Raw genomic sequence first — 19,698 nt, forward strand, 5'->3', positions numbered from 1 at the left:
ATCTTAACTCTACGAACTCGACATCATTATCTGGAATGGATTAACAGATGGGAGTTGAATGGGCCAGAGTATCCTGATTGGTTTTTTTTCTCTATTGTTGGGAGATGGAGTTTGCCTTGGCCAAGGATATTGGAAGGAGGAGGACGAGCAAGAGTTGGACGGGAGGGGTTTGGGGGGAGCTGAATTGCTACTGGTTATCCTCTCTGCCTAGCAATCCATTTATTCTCTCCATCCACAGCTGTACGTTTTGCGCTTGACGGTTACGCATGGTTTCGTGTTTTCATGGCAATGGTGTTGGGTGTCCATGGCATATTATATACCTGATTCCGTCTGCTGTTGGCCTTGATGACACTGTTGATTTGCAGTGGAAAACTATGGTAATATCGAAGATGTATCGAATCAATTCACGAGAAGTGCCTCATGTAATCTACTTGTGGTGAAATGCAGTTCGATGAAGTCAACGACATCAATATCTCGATTGAATAGATCAAGGCAACACAGCAAGAACAACACTGTAGCTTGTTTGTCTCTCCAGACAGAACAGACTCTGTTTTTTCCTTGTAGCCAATACACAGGTACTCTCAATAATTACGCCGGTAGTCGTATGATTTAATAACGGGGCAACTACAGATATACAACAGGTAGTGGTGAAATAGAGTGTCTGCTACTACACTCAGTTGAATGAACCTGCTACTATATTCGGACCAGATGCCGATCTGCTCATTACCCCAGCTAAACAGACAAAACCTTGATGCGACAGTCACAGGGGGGGAAGAAGGTGCTTCTCCACCTCAGTAAGTGGAGAGCTGTACGGAGTACGATCGTGTCAGTTGTAAAGACTCGAAGCATGCATTAGCCAAGAAAGACTCAAGACCAACTGAATTGGGATCCAGATAACTGCCAAGGCTCCAATGACCTCTTGATATTTCCAGTTGTGGCATAATTGAATGGCTTGGACAGAAGATGTCATGCTTTTACGAACATCACTGAGGGTGGCTCGTAGACGAAAGCGAGCTATAACTATGCCATGATAGAGGAATACAAGTGAAGAGTCAATGTGGAAATAAGAAGTAAACATGATGTGGGGATATGATGATGGGGTAATGAAGTCACGAGTTGTCATTAGCTAGTCTAGTCTATTCTATCTAAGGTAGTGTAGCTTCTCTTGTCGATTTTGATAGTTTGACAGGTGGATGCCATGGTCTTATGCAGTACCTCGGAGCCATACTCAAGTCGGTCTTCAACGACTCATGCAATTAGGACCGACCGCGTAGCCGGGTAAGTTGCATGGAGCTCTCCCTTAGCTCAGATCTCCGAGGTCCGCGTAAGACGGTTTTGGTTTGGAGAGGCGGGGGAGGGAAGAGAAACGTTTGCTGTGAGCCTCCGACCCGTCAGTAAATGGTGAGTAGGTGAGTTGATCAATTGGAGAGCTACACGATCCAGAGGCTAGAGATAACTTTGATTGTGATAAGCCGTTACTCAGATAATGAGATACAAGATGATGCTTGATCATAAAGGGACACAAAGTACCGTATGAGTCGGGAATGCATTAGCCCCAGCCTGGGACGAGAGCTTGTGATGCGCAGAGTCCTAGGCAAGGTACAAGCTCACTCTATGAGTGGATCAAGTGCAAGTGTAGCTGGCCCGGATGATTTCTCCCTCGTGTTTATTTCTTCGTCTTGAATCGAAGGGCACCCTTTTTTCGATTGCCATGTTTCACCAAACAACCGTATCGAACAACAAGATTGAGTTCAGGTAAACCGCCGAGGTTGAAGGTTTTCGAGAAGGCGACAACCTCTAGGCGACAATGAGCACGCGTAGCTCTGAGACCTGATAGAGACAGATAACACCCTCCTCTGCCTATGCGGCGAATGAGGTGCTGCATTTTGGTCGAACAGGCTCGATCCCGAGACTGACAAACGAGCCAGGCTGACCAACAAGCTTGTTTGGCCACCTCATGGAGTTCTAGTGTGTTCCAGTCTCTCAACCGATTGAGGTCTGTGATTCTTGTATGGCCTTTTCATCCTGATTATGCAAAAAAGAGGACTTTGAAACCAGCCATTGTAAGCCGAGAGAATTCCGACTTCTGCCCGCCGAGGTATCAATCAACAGTAAACATCACTTCACCTACCTTAGTACCTGGCCATGTTGACTTGGCCTGTAAGTGGGGAGCTTGCTCTCTTCAGGATCCCAAGCTTCAAGACCCAGAGACCATCGTGACCTTTGACCCTGAGTCCGTGACCTACGAGCATCCAATAGAGTCAGTTCACGGCGGCGTCGGTGAGGTGAAAGCGGCGTTGCGTATGCGTCGAGGTGTTTGCCGTCATGTGGTACCTGACCACAGATATCGTCTGGGGTTGGAGCGCAGGGCGTCAACGAGGCTCTTCAGACATTTGTCCTATCAGGAGACAAGTATCGGACTTCGGCCCCTCTTTCAATGCAGACGCCACTCCACAGAGGACCCCGCTCTCCACTCTTTTCAATCCGGGGGAGTTTTAGAGAGCCGAGGGGACGGGATTGCTGTGTCTAGGTAGTCCTAGTTGTGTTAGGTAGGTAGAGTATAAAGTGAGGACCTCTAGGTATAGTGTTATCTGAGGAAAAGAAAAGATACTGGATTATTTGCTGCGTTCAGCGCCAATTTACCCCCCCGACCCCCCCCCCCCCCCCAACCCCCAGAGGCTGTTGAATTGAATGAACCGAGCAGCCACTGTTGCTGTAACATAAACAAACCTCTGCTTGAAATGTTTATCATGATAGAGTTTATCATGAAAAGTTCCCATACTCACCATGTACACTAGTCGTGTATCAACACCAGCCACCCCTTGTCAGTCGATCACAGGACACATAAAAAACAAAAAAGGTTGACAGGTAGCTGCCTTGTTTGAATAGAGGACCTCAGTGTCAATATCTGACAGGGCTTGTGGTTGTGGTTACCTAGGTAGGTACACAACAAAAGACGAAACAGTGCCCCAGTGAACTTATGAATCACCAAAATTCGGTAATCCGGATATCCATGCATGACTGGAACAAGATAGGCTGGCCCAGAAACTGTGTGTATGCCGGTCCTACCCAGTACATTTCAATCCTCACGACTCACGGTACTACCCATCTCTTCAGTATCGTATCTGGTCTGGCTGAGACCTCGTCATCATCAGTATTGTCTGCATTGGATCTTTGCCTTTTGCCCCAAGGGTTGCGTCTATCGCCATCCGTCCACTGACGGCCTCACATCATCCTCCTAGTCATGCACTAACACCGAAAAAGTACCCCGATCGACCGACCCCTCAGCACTGAAGCCAGCCCAGCCCAGCCCGGATCATCCCCCGTCAGCTGGTGCAGGGAGTTTTCCAGTTTCCAATCGCTACGAGTTACGGTGCTACTCGCCTGGCGCTACAGCCACGCTACTTGAGGCTCACCAAAAGTCATCGCGGCTTGCCGTGGCATGACAGTGTAGCCTCAAGGTATCTTTCTTTCTTTCTTTGGTACCTAATGTGTCACTGAGTCTGCGGCCAGAGTTAGTTACCAAGATAAAAGTATCCTCCCGTCAGTAATTCGCAACACGCCCCCTGCAGGCATCCTAGGTAGGCACCTCACCTACAGGCAGCTCAGGACCCGCGTACAGTGGTACAGTGGAAGCTTCTTTTCTTACTTCTTCCTTATCCTCTCCTCTCCTCTTCTTTTCTTCCATCAATCTCACCCTCCTCTCCTCCTTCTAAAACTCCTGCGCCTATCTATCACCAGGCGACCTTTTCCCTGTTATCGCCCAACATCGTTTGTCTTCAGAGCGTCTGTTGCCGATTTTCACGACGGGTGACGACCATCTTGTCACCGCCGATTGCTAGGTTATCTCGACCACCGATAACAGCATTAACATCCTCGTCACCGCCCCAGGCTACCATATGTAAGGCTCCACCATCCGCAGTCGTCATTCTTCCCTTCTCTTCATCATCCTCGTCCTTCGTGGATCGAGTACAGCAAGAATAAACAGAGATTCTAACATCCTCTTCTTTGAGTAGCCTTCCTGGAAACATCGCCAAAATGACTTCCACCGCGCATAACGCTGGTCTGGACCATGCCATCACTGTCAAGGTGATGTTCGAGGGCATCACGCGTCGCACCAAGATGCCTCTTCGGGATATGGTCCCAAGAACTCTTGAATCTAATGTATGTTGACAAATACTGCTCTCGCGCTGAGCATTTCCAGAGTTTTTTTGCCATATTACGTCGCCACCTTACACATGGAGACCAGAGTTGGCGGTTCAGTAACTGGATTAAGCAACTAACACGTTATCAGATCCGTACATTCTTGCACATCCCTGGAGATGCCCAGGTTGCATTTGAGCGATACTCCGATTCTGCTGCGTCTTATGTCCTTCTTGAGGCCGAAAACATCCCCATCTACAAGCAACTCTACCGCGCCGCCAAGGCAAAGTCTAAGCTCAAGATTCGTGTTACCGTCAAAGAACAGCCCAAGGCTACAGTACCTAAGCCTGTCACCGTCGAAGATGAGCTTGAAATCGCCGCATTTGGCTCTTCTCCTATGGGCATGGATGAGGCTCTCAAAGAAGCTCACGAGACCTCCGAAGAGCCAAGCCCTGCACCCACTCCCGCAGCTGAGGCTCCTGTACCAACCCCAGCATCAATCATCACATCTCCCGAGACGACTCTTCCGGTCCGTATTAGCCCTCTATCGCGAACTTACAACTCTGCTCTCCTCAGTGATGCTGCGAGACTCATTGGAGAACGTCGGGATGCTCGTCTGGATTTTGAGAGCCGGCTTGCTAATCTAATGGAACGACAGTCGGTGTCAAACCAGACCCCCCAATCTCTCCCCGCAACTAAGCATCAACGAGCCCCATTTTCTCTGCCCAAGACTGAAGATCCATCACTGAGCAAATGCCCTGCCATGTTCACTCACGCTGGTCCTGGCTTCGCAGTCTGTTGCAACAGCTGCGAAAACAATATTCCTGATGTTCACTACCACTGTTCCACCTGTGACGACGGAGACTTTGATCTTTGCCAGTCATGTGTCGATCAAGGCATCACCTGCCATGGTCGAGATCACTGGTTGATTAAGCGCTCAACTGTTGATGGACAACTAGTCCAGAGCACCACCGAGACTATCGCCCCTAAGCCCAAGCCCAAGCCCAAGGCGGAGGTTAAAGTTGAGACTGTCATTGAGACCAAGGTCGAGTCTAAGATTCCACCTCTCGCTCAGACATTTCAATTATCCAAGCCAATTTTCGAGCCCCTCGCTGCTCCTTGGGCCTCCCTCGGCATCATGCGGACATGCAACTGCTGTGTGCAAGAACACCCTGAGGCCGAGTTTCTTCATTGTACCGTCTGTGAAGACTTCGATCTCTGTCAACCATGCTTCGCTAAGGACAAGCACGGCCATCACCCTAAGCACGGATTTGCCCCCGCTGTCAAGGGAACCAAGATGCCCCATCATGTTGCAGCCAAGATGAGCCCAGGCCGTAACCATATGCACCACGCCATTTGCGATGGCTGCGACAAGTACATCACAGGAATTCGTCACAAGTGCCTCGACTGTCCTGACTGGGATTACTGCTCTACTTGCATCAAGTCTGTGAAGATCATCCACCCTGGCCACCGATTTGCGCCTATCTATGAGCCACTCACTGATGTCCGGGCTCGTGCACCAGCAGCCGTCCATGTGGGCATTTGCTGCGACGGACCTCTCTGCTCCGGAAGCCAGGCGTACCCCAATTACATCCGTGGCACCCGATACAAGTGTGCTATCTGCAATGATCTAGACTTCTGTGCCAACTGCGAGGCCAGTCCCATTAACGCTCACAACAAGACTCATCCCTTGATTCAGTTCAAGACTCCTGTCCGCCATATCAGTGTTACAACAACTGGCGAGAACCAGGACGGCCAGTATATGCCTGAAATGGGTGACCACCAGAGCTCGTCCAAGTCTGCTGAGACTGAACCCACGGTTCCCAGCAACTCCATCAACCCTGTCCGCACTATTGTTGATGTCAAGCCAACTGAACCTGTTCCAGCCAAGATTTCCGTCCAGACCCCCGAGCCTGAGGTAAAGAAGGAAATTAAAAAGGAATCTACTACTCCCAAGCCCATCCCTACCCCCAAGGCGGAATTCAAGGGTGTATTCGTTCGCGAGACCATCCCTGATGGTACTATCCTCCCCCCCAACCATGTCTTCGAACAAACATGGACCCTCCGCAACGATGGCAAGGAGAACTGGCCCGCTGGTTGCTCCGTCAGATTTGTGAGCGGCGATTACATGGGTCATGTTGACTCGAATCACCCGGCCGGCATCTCTGAGCTTGTGTCTGCCTCAGAGTCTACCGTGTGCTATGCTCCTCTTGGTCCCGGTCAGGAATTCCCCTTTACTGTCCTCCTCCGAACATCCGCTCGGCCTGGCAAGGTTATCTCTTACTGGCGTCTTACAACTCCAGACGGAGAGAAATTTGGTCACAGACTGTGGTGTGATGTCAACGTCCGAGTTGTGAAGGAGGAGCTAAAGTCTGAGCCCGAGCCCGAGCAGGAGCCCGCAGCTGTTGAGGAGCCTAAGCAGGAGAATGGTAGCCAAGCCTCGAGCCAGATGATTTTCCCCAAGCTTGAGAAAGAGTCACCTGTGGCTAGCATCCACGAGGCTGTTGAGCCTGTCTCTGTCGTTGAGGAGCCCAAAGAGTCGGAAACAATTGATGATGAATGGGACTATTCTGAAGATGGCTTTATGACAGATGAGGAGTACGACATCCTGGATGCTTCCGACGAGGAGTATCTGGAGGAGCAGAAGAAGAAACTTACCACCAAGTAAGCGTAAATTTGATTTCTTAGGATGGGAATGGGGGTTATGGATCTGATTCTTTATTTGTCTTTGCTTCGGCCAATGTTGCTTCCTCTCTTTTCAATCCTGTATTATTTCTTCTGTTTTCATGCCTATGTCGTGGATTGACGACAACGACGATATCGAACCGGGTAGCCATGGACAAGGCCATAGCCAGGTATCTACGAACCTTCTCGTAACAGGTTCAATGAGAGAAGAACACGCTCCTTTGATAGTTTGGACTAGGTAGCTCAGGATGCAACAATGGGATTCGGTGGTTTGTTAACTAAATATTGACTTTTCTTGGCTTATAAGTGATAGTATTCTTAGATGGTGAAGTGGTGTCTGTGAGGATGTTTTCAGTCGGGCGAGTTATGAAAACAGCTCTGCCACGACCCTTGATAGCGCGGCAACGCCCAGTCTCAAATGTTGTCATCCAATCCTGTCCGTTGATTGAATGGCTGATTTGCATCAGAGATATGATATGGCACGTCTTACCCAAACCTGAATTGGGTTGAACAGCCAGTGTCTTGAGAAAATCCATGATGCAGGCTGGTCACGGGACCTACCTGATAGAGGATGCCTTGGTGTCGCAACCGGTTTTTGGTGCCTGAGAATTCATGATGGATGTACCTTGTGGCCTGGCTTGGTAGCCTGGGCGGGAGACCCACAACTACCTACTCTTTTGAAAGAGTGGAGGGCCCGTGAAAGAGGCCCATCAGCAGCCCGCTCAGAGCACGAGTACCCCCAGCCAAAAGGCACTGAACTACACCCGGCGCCCAGGCCAAAACATCTCCCCCGTCGTACAACTCTTTTCATATTTTCGTCACGGTTTCCCAGGGCGACCCTGGACTGAATGCGACTACGCTGCCATCCATCACGCCGCACCGCTTCTCGTCAAAGACGGCTTCTTTAGCTGTTTCTTGACTGTTTCTCATCAATTTCTGGCCGTTGTCCTTTCTTTATTCTCCTTTTGCTACCTGGTCAGGTCACGTAACCTACCTCGACGCACGTTCTCTGGTTCAAAAAAACGCGACCCTTTTGGCCTTGGCCCTTCGATCGTGGTTCCATTGTCATCACCCTTCATCATACAACCCTTTTTCCGCCTTGAATCCTATTCGTCAACCATCGACCATTGCGCAAGATGGTCACCTTCTCTATTCCCGGCGACAACGAACTCGCCGAGGCTGGCAAGGGCACGCCTCGGCCGCGTCCTGCTCTCCCTTTTGCGAAGCGCGCCTACGTCTCAACACCCTTAAAGAGCAGCCGTCTCGGCCTTCCGCAGAGTGCGCCATCACGGAGGCTATTGTCGACTCGCGATGAGACGCCGTCCAGCAGCCTCAACAGATCTACCATTTCTACATCCCATAATATCTTCAGGGCCTCTACCACCTCCGATAGTCCCTCCATCACTCCTTTCTCCCCGAGTATCCCTCAGAACACCCCGAAGAAGGTGTTTGCTCCCGGCGCTACCCCCGAGCCGAACCGTATATATCGAGAATCGACTGCACATGCTACGCCCCGTGGTATGGCTTCCAAGACCACATCCAAGGAGCTGTTCCACATGCGTATCGAGGACCCTGATCCCGAACTGTCTGGCGAGGTTCTTACGAAGAAGATCCCACAAAGTTGGAACTCCAAGGGTTCCATTTACGCTGATCAATTCCTCTCGCATCTCTGTCCTCCCGAGTTCGATGAAGAACAGCGACGACAGTTTTTCTGTATTCTCGATCTCCGACGACTCAAATATGCAGCCAACGAAATTTTTTCCAAGAAGGATTGGAAGCTTAACGTCATCAACTTTGCGAAGGAGTTCGAAAAGAGCAGGAGTATTATTCTGCTGCGCTACGGACTTTACGAATTCCAGAATATTAAACCTTCCCAGGATGTGCTCAAGAGATGGCGTCGTGAGCATGGTCTCCCTGAGCCAGAGGAAAATAATGCCGAACCAACTCCTACAAAGACCACTGCTGCCAAGAAGCGCAAGGCGGATGATGATATCACCAAAGATGTTGCTGTGAACGGCTCTTCCAGCAACAACAAGCGACGTGCTCCTGACCGTGAAGAATATGACCAGGAGCAGGAAGCACCAACTCCTGCACCCGTTCCTACTCCAGCTTCCACCTTGGGTAAGAACAAACGCAGGGCTTCCGTCAGTGATGAGGCTGATAGCCAGCCCTCCAAGATGCAGAAGGGCACTGCTTCTGCCGCCAAATCTCTCTTCGAGAAGATTGCCAACAAGTCGACTGCCCCTGCCGCCTCTGCTTTCAAGCCATCTACCAAGCCCGCTGATGATGGGACTGCTGCTAAGCCAAATCCCTTTGCTTTCAACAAGCCCAATGGCGGCGGTAGTTCGCTTGCTCGCAGCATCTTCCAGAACCCTAAGCCCGGCAGTGCTGCTGGCGCTTCTTCCGGTGGAAACATCTTTGGCTACCTTTCTGATGCAAGCTCGGCCAAGAATAGTGGTGTCGATGCCGATGCCGAGAGTGAGGCCGACTCAGATGTTGAGGATGATAGCCAGGCAACCGGAAACAGCGACGAGCCAAGTGCAGCAGCTAGCGGCGCCGACACTGCTTCTCAGGCTGGCATCGGTCTGTTCGGACAGAAGCCTGCCCCTGCCAGTGGCCTCGCTGCTGGGTCCAGTGCACCTGGTACTAGGGAGAGCACCCCTGGCCGAAGTCTGTTTGACCGAGTTACCAAGGATAATGATGGACAGCCGGTGCGGATTGGGGAGAAGGATGAGACAGCAGCTGAGAAGCCTGTCGACCAGACCTGGAACCCCAGCACCACCCCCATCAAATTTGCGCCGTCTGGCTCTGTATCCACAAGCCAAGCTACCTCCTTGTTTGGAAAGGCCACTTCGGCGCCGACGAGTTCTTTGTTCGCCTCGAAGCCTCCCACTTCTAACCTATTCGGTGCCGCCAAGCAGGACAGGCCTACAGAAAAGGAAGCAACACCAGTCTCGGACCAGGCTGACAAGACGGGAGGTGAATCCGACAAAGAGAACGATGAGGTCCCCAAGAAGTCACTGTTCGAGTCTAAGGCCTCAGCGGCTCCGGCAAACTTTGGGTCTCTCTTTGCGCCCAAATCGGCTACGGAACCATCTAAGGCTGAAGAGCCTACAAAGCTTCCTGCTACAAGCTTATTTGGAACCAAGTCTGATGAGAAGTCCAACACTGCCCCGCCCACTACCAACCTGTTTGGTACCGTAAGCAAGCCTGCTGAGTCAAGCGGTCCCTCGATGCAGTCGTCTACATTGTTTGGTGCCAAACCCACTAACAATGAAGCTACTAAGACTTCACTCTTTGGTGCTCCCAGTGCAGAATCGACTACTGCTACGCCTTTATTTGGTGCAAAGCCTACAAGCACCGCCACCAACCTGTTCGGCAATGCCTCGGCGTCAACTGCCAAGCCTTTGTTTGGTGCTCCCAGCTCTGGCGATGCGACTGCGCCCAAGACTGATGCTGCTCCTACGGCAGACAAGCCTGCTGCGGCCCCCATTTTCAGCTTCGGGGCGCCTTCCGCTGGTGCTGATAAGATCAATGGTGCGAACAAGCCCCTCTTTGGGGCACCTCAGTCGCCTACGTCCTCTGGTGCAGCTGCGCTTGATGGTAGTCCCATGAAGCAGGATGGACCATCACCGGCCAAGAAGACATTCGATGGTGGAAGTACTGGGGCTTCGGCCGCACCCATCTTCAGCTTTGGTGGCGCCTCTACAGCTCCTGCTGCTCCCTCATTTGGTAGTGGCTCAGGCACTTCCACACCTCTGTTTGGCGGTGCTTCAGCGACCCCTGCTGCTAACAATGCAGGCTCGTCTTTTGGTGCAAACTCAGCCAACTCTGGAGGATCGTTCGGTTTCCAGTTTGGAGGGAACTCTGCTTCTTCATCGTTCAACAATCCCTTCTCCTCAGGCAACGATGGAGGTAACGCAACTTCTACTCCATCATCAGCTCCTGGGGGCATGTTCAGCTTTGGTGCCACCGCCGCACCTTCAGGAGGTTCGAATCCGTTCCAATTTGGAGGTGCAAGCAACGCGACATCGACCCCAGCCTTCGGAGCAGGCAGTAATGACAATGCTCCCGCTTTTGGAGGGGCGTCCGGATCTGCAGGAGCGCCGGGGTTCAGCTTCACAGGAGCCTCGCCAGCGCAAAACCCAGTACCAACATTTGGATCCAACCAGAACGGCAACCTTCAACCGCCTGCTGGTGGTTCAACCACCGGGACCAGTAAGTCTCCTCTTTTTCCACATCGGAAAATCGCCCCACTAAAGCGACGGGTGTAGACACACCGTTCAGTCTTGGGGGAGGCTCTAGCCTGGCCACAACGCCAGCTGGCGGGACCCCGGAACCATCGAACCAAGCCGAAGGAGCCGCCGGAGGCGATGAAGAAGGCGAGAAGCACGAGCAGGTCAACTTGGCCGAGAACCTGGAGCAGGACGAGGATATCATGCATGATGTACGGGCAAAGGTGTTGAAGTTTGTGCCGGCCAGTGAGAAGTCGGATGACAAGAAGCCCAAGTCTCAGAGTCCGTGGTCGGTACAGGGTGTGGGAGCTCTTCGACTGCTAAAGCACAAGGAGACGAGTGTTGTTCGTCTTCTCCTGCGAGCAGAGCCCCGTGGACATATTGCTATGAACCGAGCAGTTCTCGCCGACATGTCTTACAAGGCTGACAAGAAGTACGTCAAGATGACCACGTCGAACGAGAAGGGTGACGGACTTGAAACTTGGATGATTCAGGTCAAGACGGCGGACATGGCCAAGGAGCTTGCAGAAGCTTTGGAGAAGAACAAGGTCCATAACAAGAAGTAATGTGGAGGAAACTGGGGAATAGTATATAGAAGCACACTCTGACATTAGGTGCTTGCATAGAAAGGTAAGGTGCAAGGAGCAGCATTGCGGGAGTTGTCAAGCATTCGACGTTTTATATCTTCTTTTTGCAGGTAAAGTCACGTTTGGGATTTTCGTGGGAATGCTCAAGCAGGCAAAAATTGACTTGATCAGTGTATGGAATACAAAAGTTGCTTTTAACAAGTTATGCTGAGAGGGCATTGGGAGAACTTTGATGTTTCTGTAGTGATGGGATATTTGAAGTCATCAGGTAGGTAGCCGTCATAATGTAGTTGTAATTGAGCCATGGAACAAGAAGAAATTGTCCCCAGAGGAGAGTAACTGGAACATATATAAACTATCCACCTCGAGGTATCATGTAGATCACTACCGGGTCAGTAATCCTAAAGAGTAAGGAGGTGCTCTTCCTTTCAGTCCAATGTTGTTAATAAGTGAGGCTCAAAGTTGCAAATGCCAAAGTGAGAGCCCAAGACTCATGTGAAACGCGGGGGCGGGGATCAGCAGGCGGGAAGGAGTACCTTGGGTACCTACCTAGGTAGAGGGAGCTGCCCTGGAGGGAGAGAAGCTCAGGGCAGGTACGAGTGCGGCACGCGTCGCGTCAGTTTCCCCAAGACGATACCCGAAGGGGGAAAAGATTTGGCTCTAATAAAACAACAACTTTCAGTCTCTAAACAACATGCCCAGGTAAGTTCAATACTCCCGGTCGATGACAACCTGATTCAGATACTCACATATCAATTCTCAGGGAAATCATTACGATCCAGGCCGGGCAGTGCGGCAACAGCAGTCAGTTATAATCCATCCCCCGCCATCCGCATACCATTATCTGCTCCTTTAATATGCCCGCATCTACGCCGCCATCTTCCGACTTGCTCTTGCGGCCATGCGCATACAGATACATCGAACATTGCTGATTCTATTCGTGCACAGTTGGAAGCCAGTTTTGGCAACAGCTCTGCCAGGAACACGGCATCAGCCAAGATGGAAACCTAGAAGACTTTGCGACTGAAGGCGGTGACCGAAAAGATGTCTTTTACTACCAGAGCGACGATACGAGATACATCCCCCGAGCCATCCTGATTGATCTGGAACCGAGGGTGCGTCTTGGACCAATAGCAAGGTGACCAAGTGCTAAGCAACTTCTGTAGGTCATCAACGGTATCCAGACTGGACCTTACAGAAATATTTATAACCCCGAGAACTTTTACGTGGGCAAAGATGGCGTTGGTGCCGCCAACAACTGGGGTGATGGTTACCAGAGTGGTGAGGCGGTGTACGAGGACATCATGGAGATGATCGATCGAGAGGCAGATGGCAGTGACTCTCTTGAGGTGAGTCTTCCTTAACCAGCCGGAACCTGCTTACTGACGCTTCATACCCCAGGGCTTCATGATGTTGCACTCAATTGCCGGCGGTACTGGATCAGGTCTTGGTTCGTTCCTCCTCGAGAGGCTTAACGATCGGTTTCCCAAGAAGATCATCCAGACGTACTCGGTCTTCCCGGACACAACGAACGCGGGCGATGTTGTTGTTCATCCTTATAACAGTATCCTATCTATGCGAAGATTGACGCAAAATGCTGACTCTGTTGTCGTTTTGGATAACGGTGCTTTGTCACACATTGCTGCCGATAGGTTGCATGTTCAGGAGCCATCCTTTCAACAAACAAACCAGCTGGTGAGTGCTGCAACCTCGATCTTGCCTGATATGCACGTAGCAAGAGCGCGAGTGTTAGGATATGTGTGAGATGAAGCAAGGGCACTGACAATTATCAGGTTGCTACTGTTATGTCTGCCAGTACAACAACACTTCGATATCCCGGTTACATGCACAATGATCTTGTCAGCATCCTAGCCTCCCTCATCCCAACTCCTCGATGCCATTTCCTCATGACTGCCTACACGCCATTCACCGGTGACCAAGTCGAGCAAGCTAAGACAGTTCGCAAAACGACAGTGCTGGATGTGATGCGACGTCTACTACAGCCCAAGAACCGCATGGTGTCTACTGTCCCCGGCAAGAAAAGTTGCTACATATCCATTCTCAATGTCATTCAGGGTGAAGTTGATCCGACGGATGTTCACAAGAGTTTGCTTCGTATCCGAGAACGACGGCTGGCGACGTTCATTCCATGGGGACCTGCAAGCATTCAAGTTGCCCTGACAAAGAGAAGCCCGTACATTCCCATGAGTCACCGTGTAAGCGGTCTTATGCTCGCCAACCACACCAGTATTGCGACGGTATGCAAGACCTCTAGTTTACTTACTCCATTTAGCACAGTAGCTCACACAGTCACAGCTCTTCAAGAGAATTCTGAGGCAGTACGATGGCATGCGTAAGCGCAATGCCTTTATGGAAGGATACAAGAAGACAGCACCGTTTTCCGAGAACCTCAACGAGTTTGATGAGGCACGGCAGGTTGTTGCAGACTTGATTGGCGAATACGAAGCTGCTGAAGACGCAGATTACCTCAACCCAGACGCAGGGGAGAAGCCCACATCTGCAGAGACGGATCGGCGAGTAGCTTGAAGGAGGGAGGAGTTAAGGGTGAGTTGATCACGATCGTGTCTGAGGTAGTGGGGTTCTGAAACGTCACGATGAGTGGTGGATGTTGGATGTTGATATTTGCTTTACAATCACTGTGCACTGCATCAATGACATTGCAGTTGGGGCGTTTTGGGTGCCAGCGTCGGGTTTGGTTCGGGTTTAGATACTTGCTTGGCTCGGCGAATTCATCGATTGACTGGCTGAGCGTCTTGGTTTAAGGTTGATATGTCGCGTGCTCCTTGGATCCCGAGTCAGGCTAACCGAGGTATTGACTCTGTACCTGACAGCAGCGACAACATCACCTTGGTCGTGATCCCTGTAGTCTCCTCACCGGGGATATTGAATGGGTGTCGATCCGCGATCTGTCTTGTTAGCGTGGGTGGTCGAATATGTAGCTCTGAGATGCAGAATCTGTCAGAAACATCCATGGTGGAAAATGTAACGTCAAAAATGATGTTTGATGTGGAGAAGAGGCCCGGAGCATTTTGCGCGGTGATGTTTTTGTGACGTCAGTGAATCGCTGACGTCAGAATTGTGAATGGCATCGTGATGAGTTCATTGTTTGCGTTTGTTTATTTGTTCGTTCATGCCTGCGTGCTTATACATTTGCTTGGGCGGAACAAGTGTAATTATGGAGAAGGTGACTGAATGAACAGGTATTAAAGGACCCCTGAGAAGCTTTGTCAGTTCAGCATCATCCAACTCTCAACTCTCAACCCTCAACTCAACCACATCACATCACGTCACAAGACTTCTTCGTCGCAACCACAACTACCAACCCAGTAAGTCAAAGTGGCATTCAAAATATCGAGTTGTGTCAGGAATGTGTACTGATAATCATTCTCAGAAAACCTCCCATCAAAATGACACAATCCAAGGACCAGAAGATTGCCGAGACTCAGGCCAACCTCCCCCTCCCCGATCAGCCCCCTAAGGCTTCAGACTGGCAGTCCGCTGATGCCCGCACCGTCAACGTCGGCGCTGGCAAGCAGGAGGGCCCCATTGGCACCGACTCTGCCGCTCAGTCTGGTCTCCGTGAGCCCGCTACCAAGGGCGAGGAGGTGGACCTGAGCAACGTTGGCCGTGAAGGTGTTGAGAAGCGTCAGCAATAAGCCTTCTCTGTGTCCATCTTGTTCAATAAGAAAAGGGAGTGGAATGGGAGGAACAACAAGAAAGGGGAGTTAATGATACCTACGAATGATCAATGAAAAGGACCGCGAGCAATGAATGCTTCGCTGCTTGATGCATCAGTTTTCGTTCCTGTTTCTGTTTCCCGTTTCCCGCTACGCGTTATGACAGGAAAAGATGAGTGGCTTGTACAGATACTCGAGGTAAAAATCGGCCGCCATGCGGCGTTTGGGTGTTCTCTCTCACTGCCATGTATGATATTGATGACGTGTTCCGTGTCGAGTACAGTCGCCATTCGCAGTTTCAGTACATAAAACGCAGTCACATCATCTCAGGCAAATATATACTCAGTCTATTACAGTACGACAAATTCCTGGCTTTTTAGCACCAGTTGCCTTTACTGGTACCTCTAAAGCTTGTGTTCCTCAACCTTGCTGATACTTATTCTCCAGCTTGGGGTCACTTTACATACTGTCATGACTGTGATATATGCCACGACATATGATTTGCCGTACAAATATCTATCTTGGCTTCACAACTCGCCCTACCGTCGTTTAGTGTCTACACTGTAGAATTTGCTGAGAAGTCCCCAAAACGTGCACTTGCTTCCTCGGGTCACCCATTCTATCTGCCCCGAAATGTTATCTTTTTGTACCGCATCTTAGTCCTAGTGATTAACGCATTGCATTGCATCATGAACAAACTATGTATGGGCCTATTCCGAGTTTTCATGACTTGGTGGCCGCCACAGTATGTTTGCCCAAAACTAATCGAGGGTCGAGTGTATGTAACTTCTGCTTGTTTATGCATAGGTAACCACCTAAATCATGGACTTTTGCTGAATCTCGCTCCTCGGCGCTGGCGTACTGGGACGATTGTGCCTGCGAGTTGTCACGTCTGCTTATGGCTTTATGTGTGGACAATGGCATGCTGGGCTATGTTGCTTTAGCCCAGGAGCAGCATCCTCCCAGATCTCACAGTGACGTGGTATCAAGTGAAGAGCCAACTTGTGTACCAAATTTCAGGAGACGAGTGATATACGGGACGGAAAGAAAGTCTGATATGTAAAACAATAGCCGTATTTCATTTGAAGTTTCTGGGTACCCTAGACCCCAGTCCTTAACCACTGCGCCAACCTTGTGATGAAACCGAAACCTTGAAAAGGTTATACGTAATGCACCATAAGAACAAACAGACCCATAGACAAACAAGGATCTATCACATACGCATGTGGTCTTCTCTAAACCAAGGACCAACCACCAGCCATCGGCCAACTAACTCTGTTATGTCATATCATACTTTGAGTACTGCCAACCAACAAAAAACAGCTTGTATCATGCCAAAGGACCGAGATCTCATATGCCGCGCGGGACGAGAAATAAGAACAAAGTCTACCCAACAAGGAATAGCCAAGAGGAGAAAGGGTCACATTTCCATTATACGGCCGTCACCGTCGCCATCTTGCATAGTTAGCAAGGGTTTTCCGACCACATCGCCATCGTGCACGTACAAATAATACTGGATCAAAGCGGCAAAGATGAAAAGCAACCAGCGAGTCTACCCATGATCTGATCCCATGTTGAAATACATGAAGAAGATTGCCATGACTACCAAAGCAGAAGCACAACGCCCTCAGGAGAGGATGGTTCGTGCATCTTGAAATCTTGAAGCCAGAATCATTCAACTGAGCCAACCTGAGTACTAATAACTCAAGGACTTCGCGAGCCACCTCAGCTCAGTTAAAAGGTATAACTAGACTCCAAATAGCCTCCCAATCTGGCAGGAGACTTTCAAGCTCAACCCAATCTCATCTGCAATAGTCGGCATTGCTTTGTCTCAAGTAAGTGCCATGGCACGGCGGCTATGGCTTGTAGATGCATGCAGGGTCAATCTGGCGGCTCGTAAGCCTCACCCTTCCTACGACAGGAGCTTGCTCGCTCTCCCTGAGACTCACCCTCACTCACTCCCTAACTGGACCTGAATGCTCTGTGTGCATTGACAGTGGATGTATGTTGTGCGCCCACATATGCGCTGCTCGGAAACCCACCACCGATTCAGTATAGCTGTGCCCCGGAGAAGCGGCTGGGGTTCGCCCTAATCTCAGCTTCAACCCACTGGGCCAAACAATGTCCATTGAGATACCAGAAAGAGGACCTCGCTCGATCTGAGTCTTGAATCAGAGGACCCTGGATCGGCCACGGAGCCGCTGTCTCGAAATTGCCATATCATCTCTTGGCTGATCTAGGGGCCTTCTAACGCTGTGAATGACTCCGTTTCTCGACAGCGCCATCAGCGGTGAGAGCGAGCGACTGAGGCAGGGAGAGAGGGATGACTGTACAGTACGTGCGGGATCTGAGATGCAGTAATTAGCGTCTTAGCTTAGTCTTAGGCACTAACTAGACGCGACCTAAGGCCCCAAGGTAATTGCGAGTCAACTCACTATTGAGTTGAAACCAGCCAACCACAGCATCCAACCAGAATGATCGACACAATTACCCGAGGAGAAGATCTAGGGTTCAGGGGCTTGATCTCATCAACGCCATGGCCAGCTCACGAGCCGGAGCATCAGTAGTCTCAGGCAAGTCGTTCTCAACAGAGCATCCCGTAATCCCCAAGGATTTGCTAGATGAATTCAATGAGGGTATCCATATCTTATCCCCATCGCGCGGAAACTCGTCTGGACGAGATCGAGTTGGGTAAAATGGGCATTCTGGCCATGACGGCAACTTGTCCTAGTTGACCAAGACGTAGGTAGACTTAGGTTTCACACCCTCAGGTGCAAGTTACGGCATGGCTATGACTAGCTAGAATGTCATTTATGTCAACAAGGGTTCACCTACCTTGACGATTACTCCATTTCCACTCATGTCACACGAGAGACCAACCGGCGCTGGATAGACCGCACTCAACACGCGACATGAATAAGTTGGAGTCTAGCGAGTGCATGATCTCGGACCCTTGAGATGTGCTGTCCGATATAAGACCAAGCAGACCCTCAAAGGGCCCGCTTTGCAACTCTTGGACCTTGCGCCAGAAGCTCCACGGTGCTCAACGCGAAGGACGGCCCAGCCCATGATCTGTGATATAATTCGGGAGTGCGGAGCCGAAGACGAAGATGGTAATGGCAGTCCTTGACGGATTACTAGAATCATGCCATGATAAACTGAAAAAGGGATGCGCAAAAAGCAAATTTGCCGTGAAATGATGTCCGCATGCCAGAGGGGACTGCCTGGGCGGAAGGGGAAGAAGAAGCAAACATCGACGGCCACCATACAACTCTACGCACTAATGCAGCACTCGTGGGACGATTAGGCCACGAAACGTACGTCGAAAAAGAAAGGCAGCCGTTAGAGCATGCAGATATCACCCGACGAAAACGCAGCTAGAAAATAAACCCAGAGACATGGATGAACCGTGATGGAGACTGCCTGGGAACAAGTTGCGTCATGGTATGGTATGGTGATGTCCTCGCCAAAAGCTTCCTCCTGTCATGCATGATCATGGGAAACAAGATACCGAAAATCAAGGACGCGCTAGGTCGGCAGTTCTCCCATTTGCCTGACGCCCCAGACTCAACCAAAGCACTGCCTGGCGTTCTTCTCGAGGTTTTTTCTGGAACTGCCTATCATACGTGGCGTTCACTATGATGCTCACCTTGACTCATGACGATGGCCAGAGAGTTGTCTCATGAACTGGCACGACTTATGTAACTTATATTCAAGGCGTGTGCTTGATCAGGGTCACTTGGTACCATTCTTCATAGATGTGATTGTGACGGTGACAGCATAACCCCAAGCCCGACTTCAGATAGTGCAGGGATTGGGGGGACTCTTCCCAAAAAGACCGTGTGTTCCATGAACCGATGGACACGTCGATGATATTTCCTAGTCTGTCCTTAACCTTGGAAGGCCAGCATCGAAGTGAATCAACATGTTGAAGTTGAGTCAAGGAGAATCAAGGGGCGTGCCTGGGTACCTAGGTAGTTAGTGGGGATGTCAACCAGCTCCCAGCCCAGTTAGGGTGGCACCCCGCAATGATATTGGGGGAGATGAGATACGATAACGATGCGATGCGATTGCGATTAGATCAGCCGAGATGCGATGACATTATTGGGAGACAAAAGCCTGGCAAAGTCTTTGCCGCACGAGGAAGTTTCTGGGCAGAAATCTGGGGAGAGAGAGAGAGAGAGAGAGAGAGAGAGAGAGAGAGAGAGAGAGAGAGAGAGAGAGAGAGAGAGAGAGAGAGAGAGAGAGAGAGAGAGAGAGAGAGAGAGTAGAGAGACGTACGTAGTACGTACGTACGTAGTACGTACGTACGTAGTACGTACGTACGACGTACGTACGTACGTAACGGTA

General features: G+C 50.5%; 4 protein-coding genes across 4 annotated transcripts; all 4 read left to right on the top strand.

Moving 5' to 3' along the window:
* Positions 1–4,038: 4,038 nt before the first annotated feature.
* On the top strand, positions 4,039–6,811 carry FPRO_07960 (uncharacterized protein; the record flags this gene model as incomplete). Its single annotated transcript, XM_031233926.1, has 2 exons — positions 4,039–4,164; positions 4,295–6,811. 2 exons carry the CDS (start codon positions 4,039–4,041, stop codon positions 6,809–6,811), a joined length of 2,643 nt encoding a protein of 880 aa, XP_031083715.1.
* Positions 6,812–7,964: 1,153 nt separating this feature from the next.
* Positions 7,965–11,629, top strand: FPRO_07959 (uncharacterized protein; the record flags this gene model as incomplete). Its single annotated transcript, XM_031233929.1, has 2 exons — positions 7,965–11,046; positions 11,103–11,629. The coding sequence occupies 2 exons, from the start codon at positions 7,965–7,967 to the stop codon at positions 11,627–11,629; spliced, it is 3,609 nt and encodes a 1,202-aa protein (XP_031083716.1).
* A 715-nt stretch (positions 11,630–12,344) lies between these two features.
* FPRO_07958 (putative tubulin gamma chain) lies at positions 12,345–14,197 on the top strand (the record flags this gene model as incomplete). The annotated part of the gene is made up of 7 exons (XM_031233930.1): positions 12,345–12,352; positions 12,414–12,454; positions 12,599–12,765; positions 12,817–12,999; positions 13,052–13,345; positions 13,444–13,908; positions 13,967–14,197. The coding sequence occupies 7 exons, from the start codon at positions 12,345–12,347 to the stop codon at positions 14,195–14,197; spliced, it is 1,389 nt and encodes a 462-aa protein (XP_031083717.1).
* An 881-nt stretch (positions 14,198–15,078) lies between these two features.
* On the top strand, positions 15,079–15,327 carry FPRO_07957 (uncharacterized protein; the record flags this gene model as incomplete). Its single annotated transcript, XM_031233931.1, has 1 exon — positions 15,079–15,327. One exon carries the CDS (start codon positions 15,079–15,081, stop codon positions 15,325–15,327), a length of 249 nt encoding a protein of 82 aa, XP_031083718.1.
* Positions 15,328–19,698: the final 4,371 nt, after the last annotated feature.

This window comes from Fusarium proliferatum (assembly GCF_900067095.1).
Source record: "Fusarium proliferatum ET1 genome assembly, contig: FPRO_scaffold007, whole genome shotgun sequence".
Classification (NCBI taxonomy): Eukaryota; Fungi; Ascomycota; class Sordariomycetes; order Hypocreales; family Nectriaceae; genus Fusarium; species Fusarium proliferatum.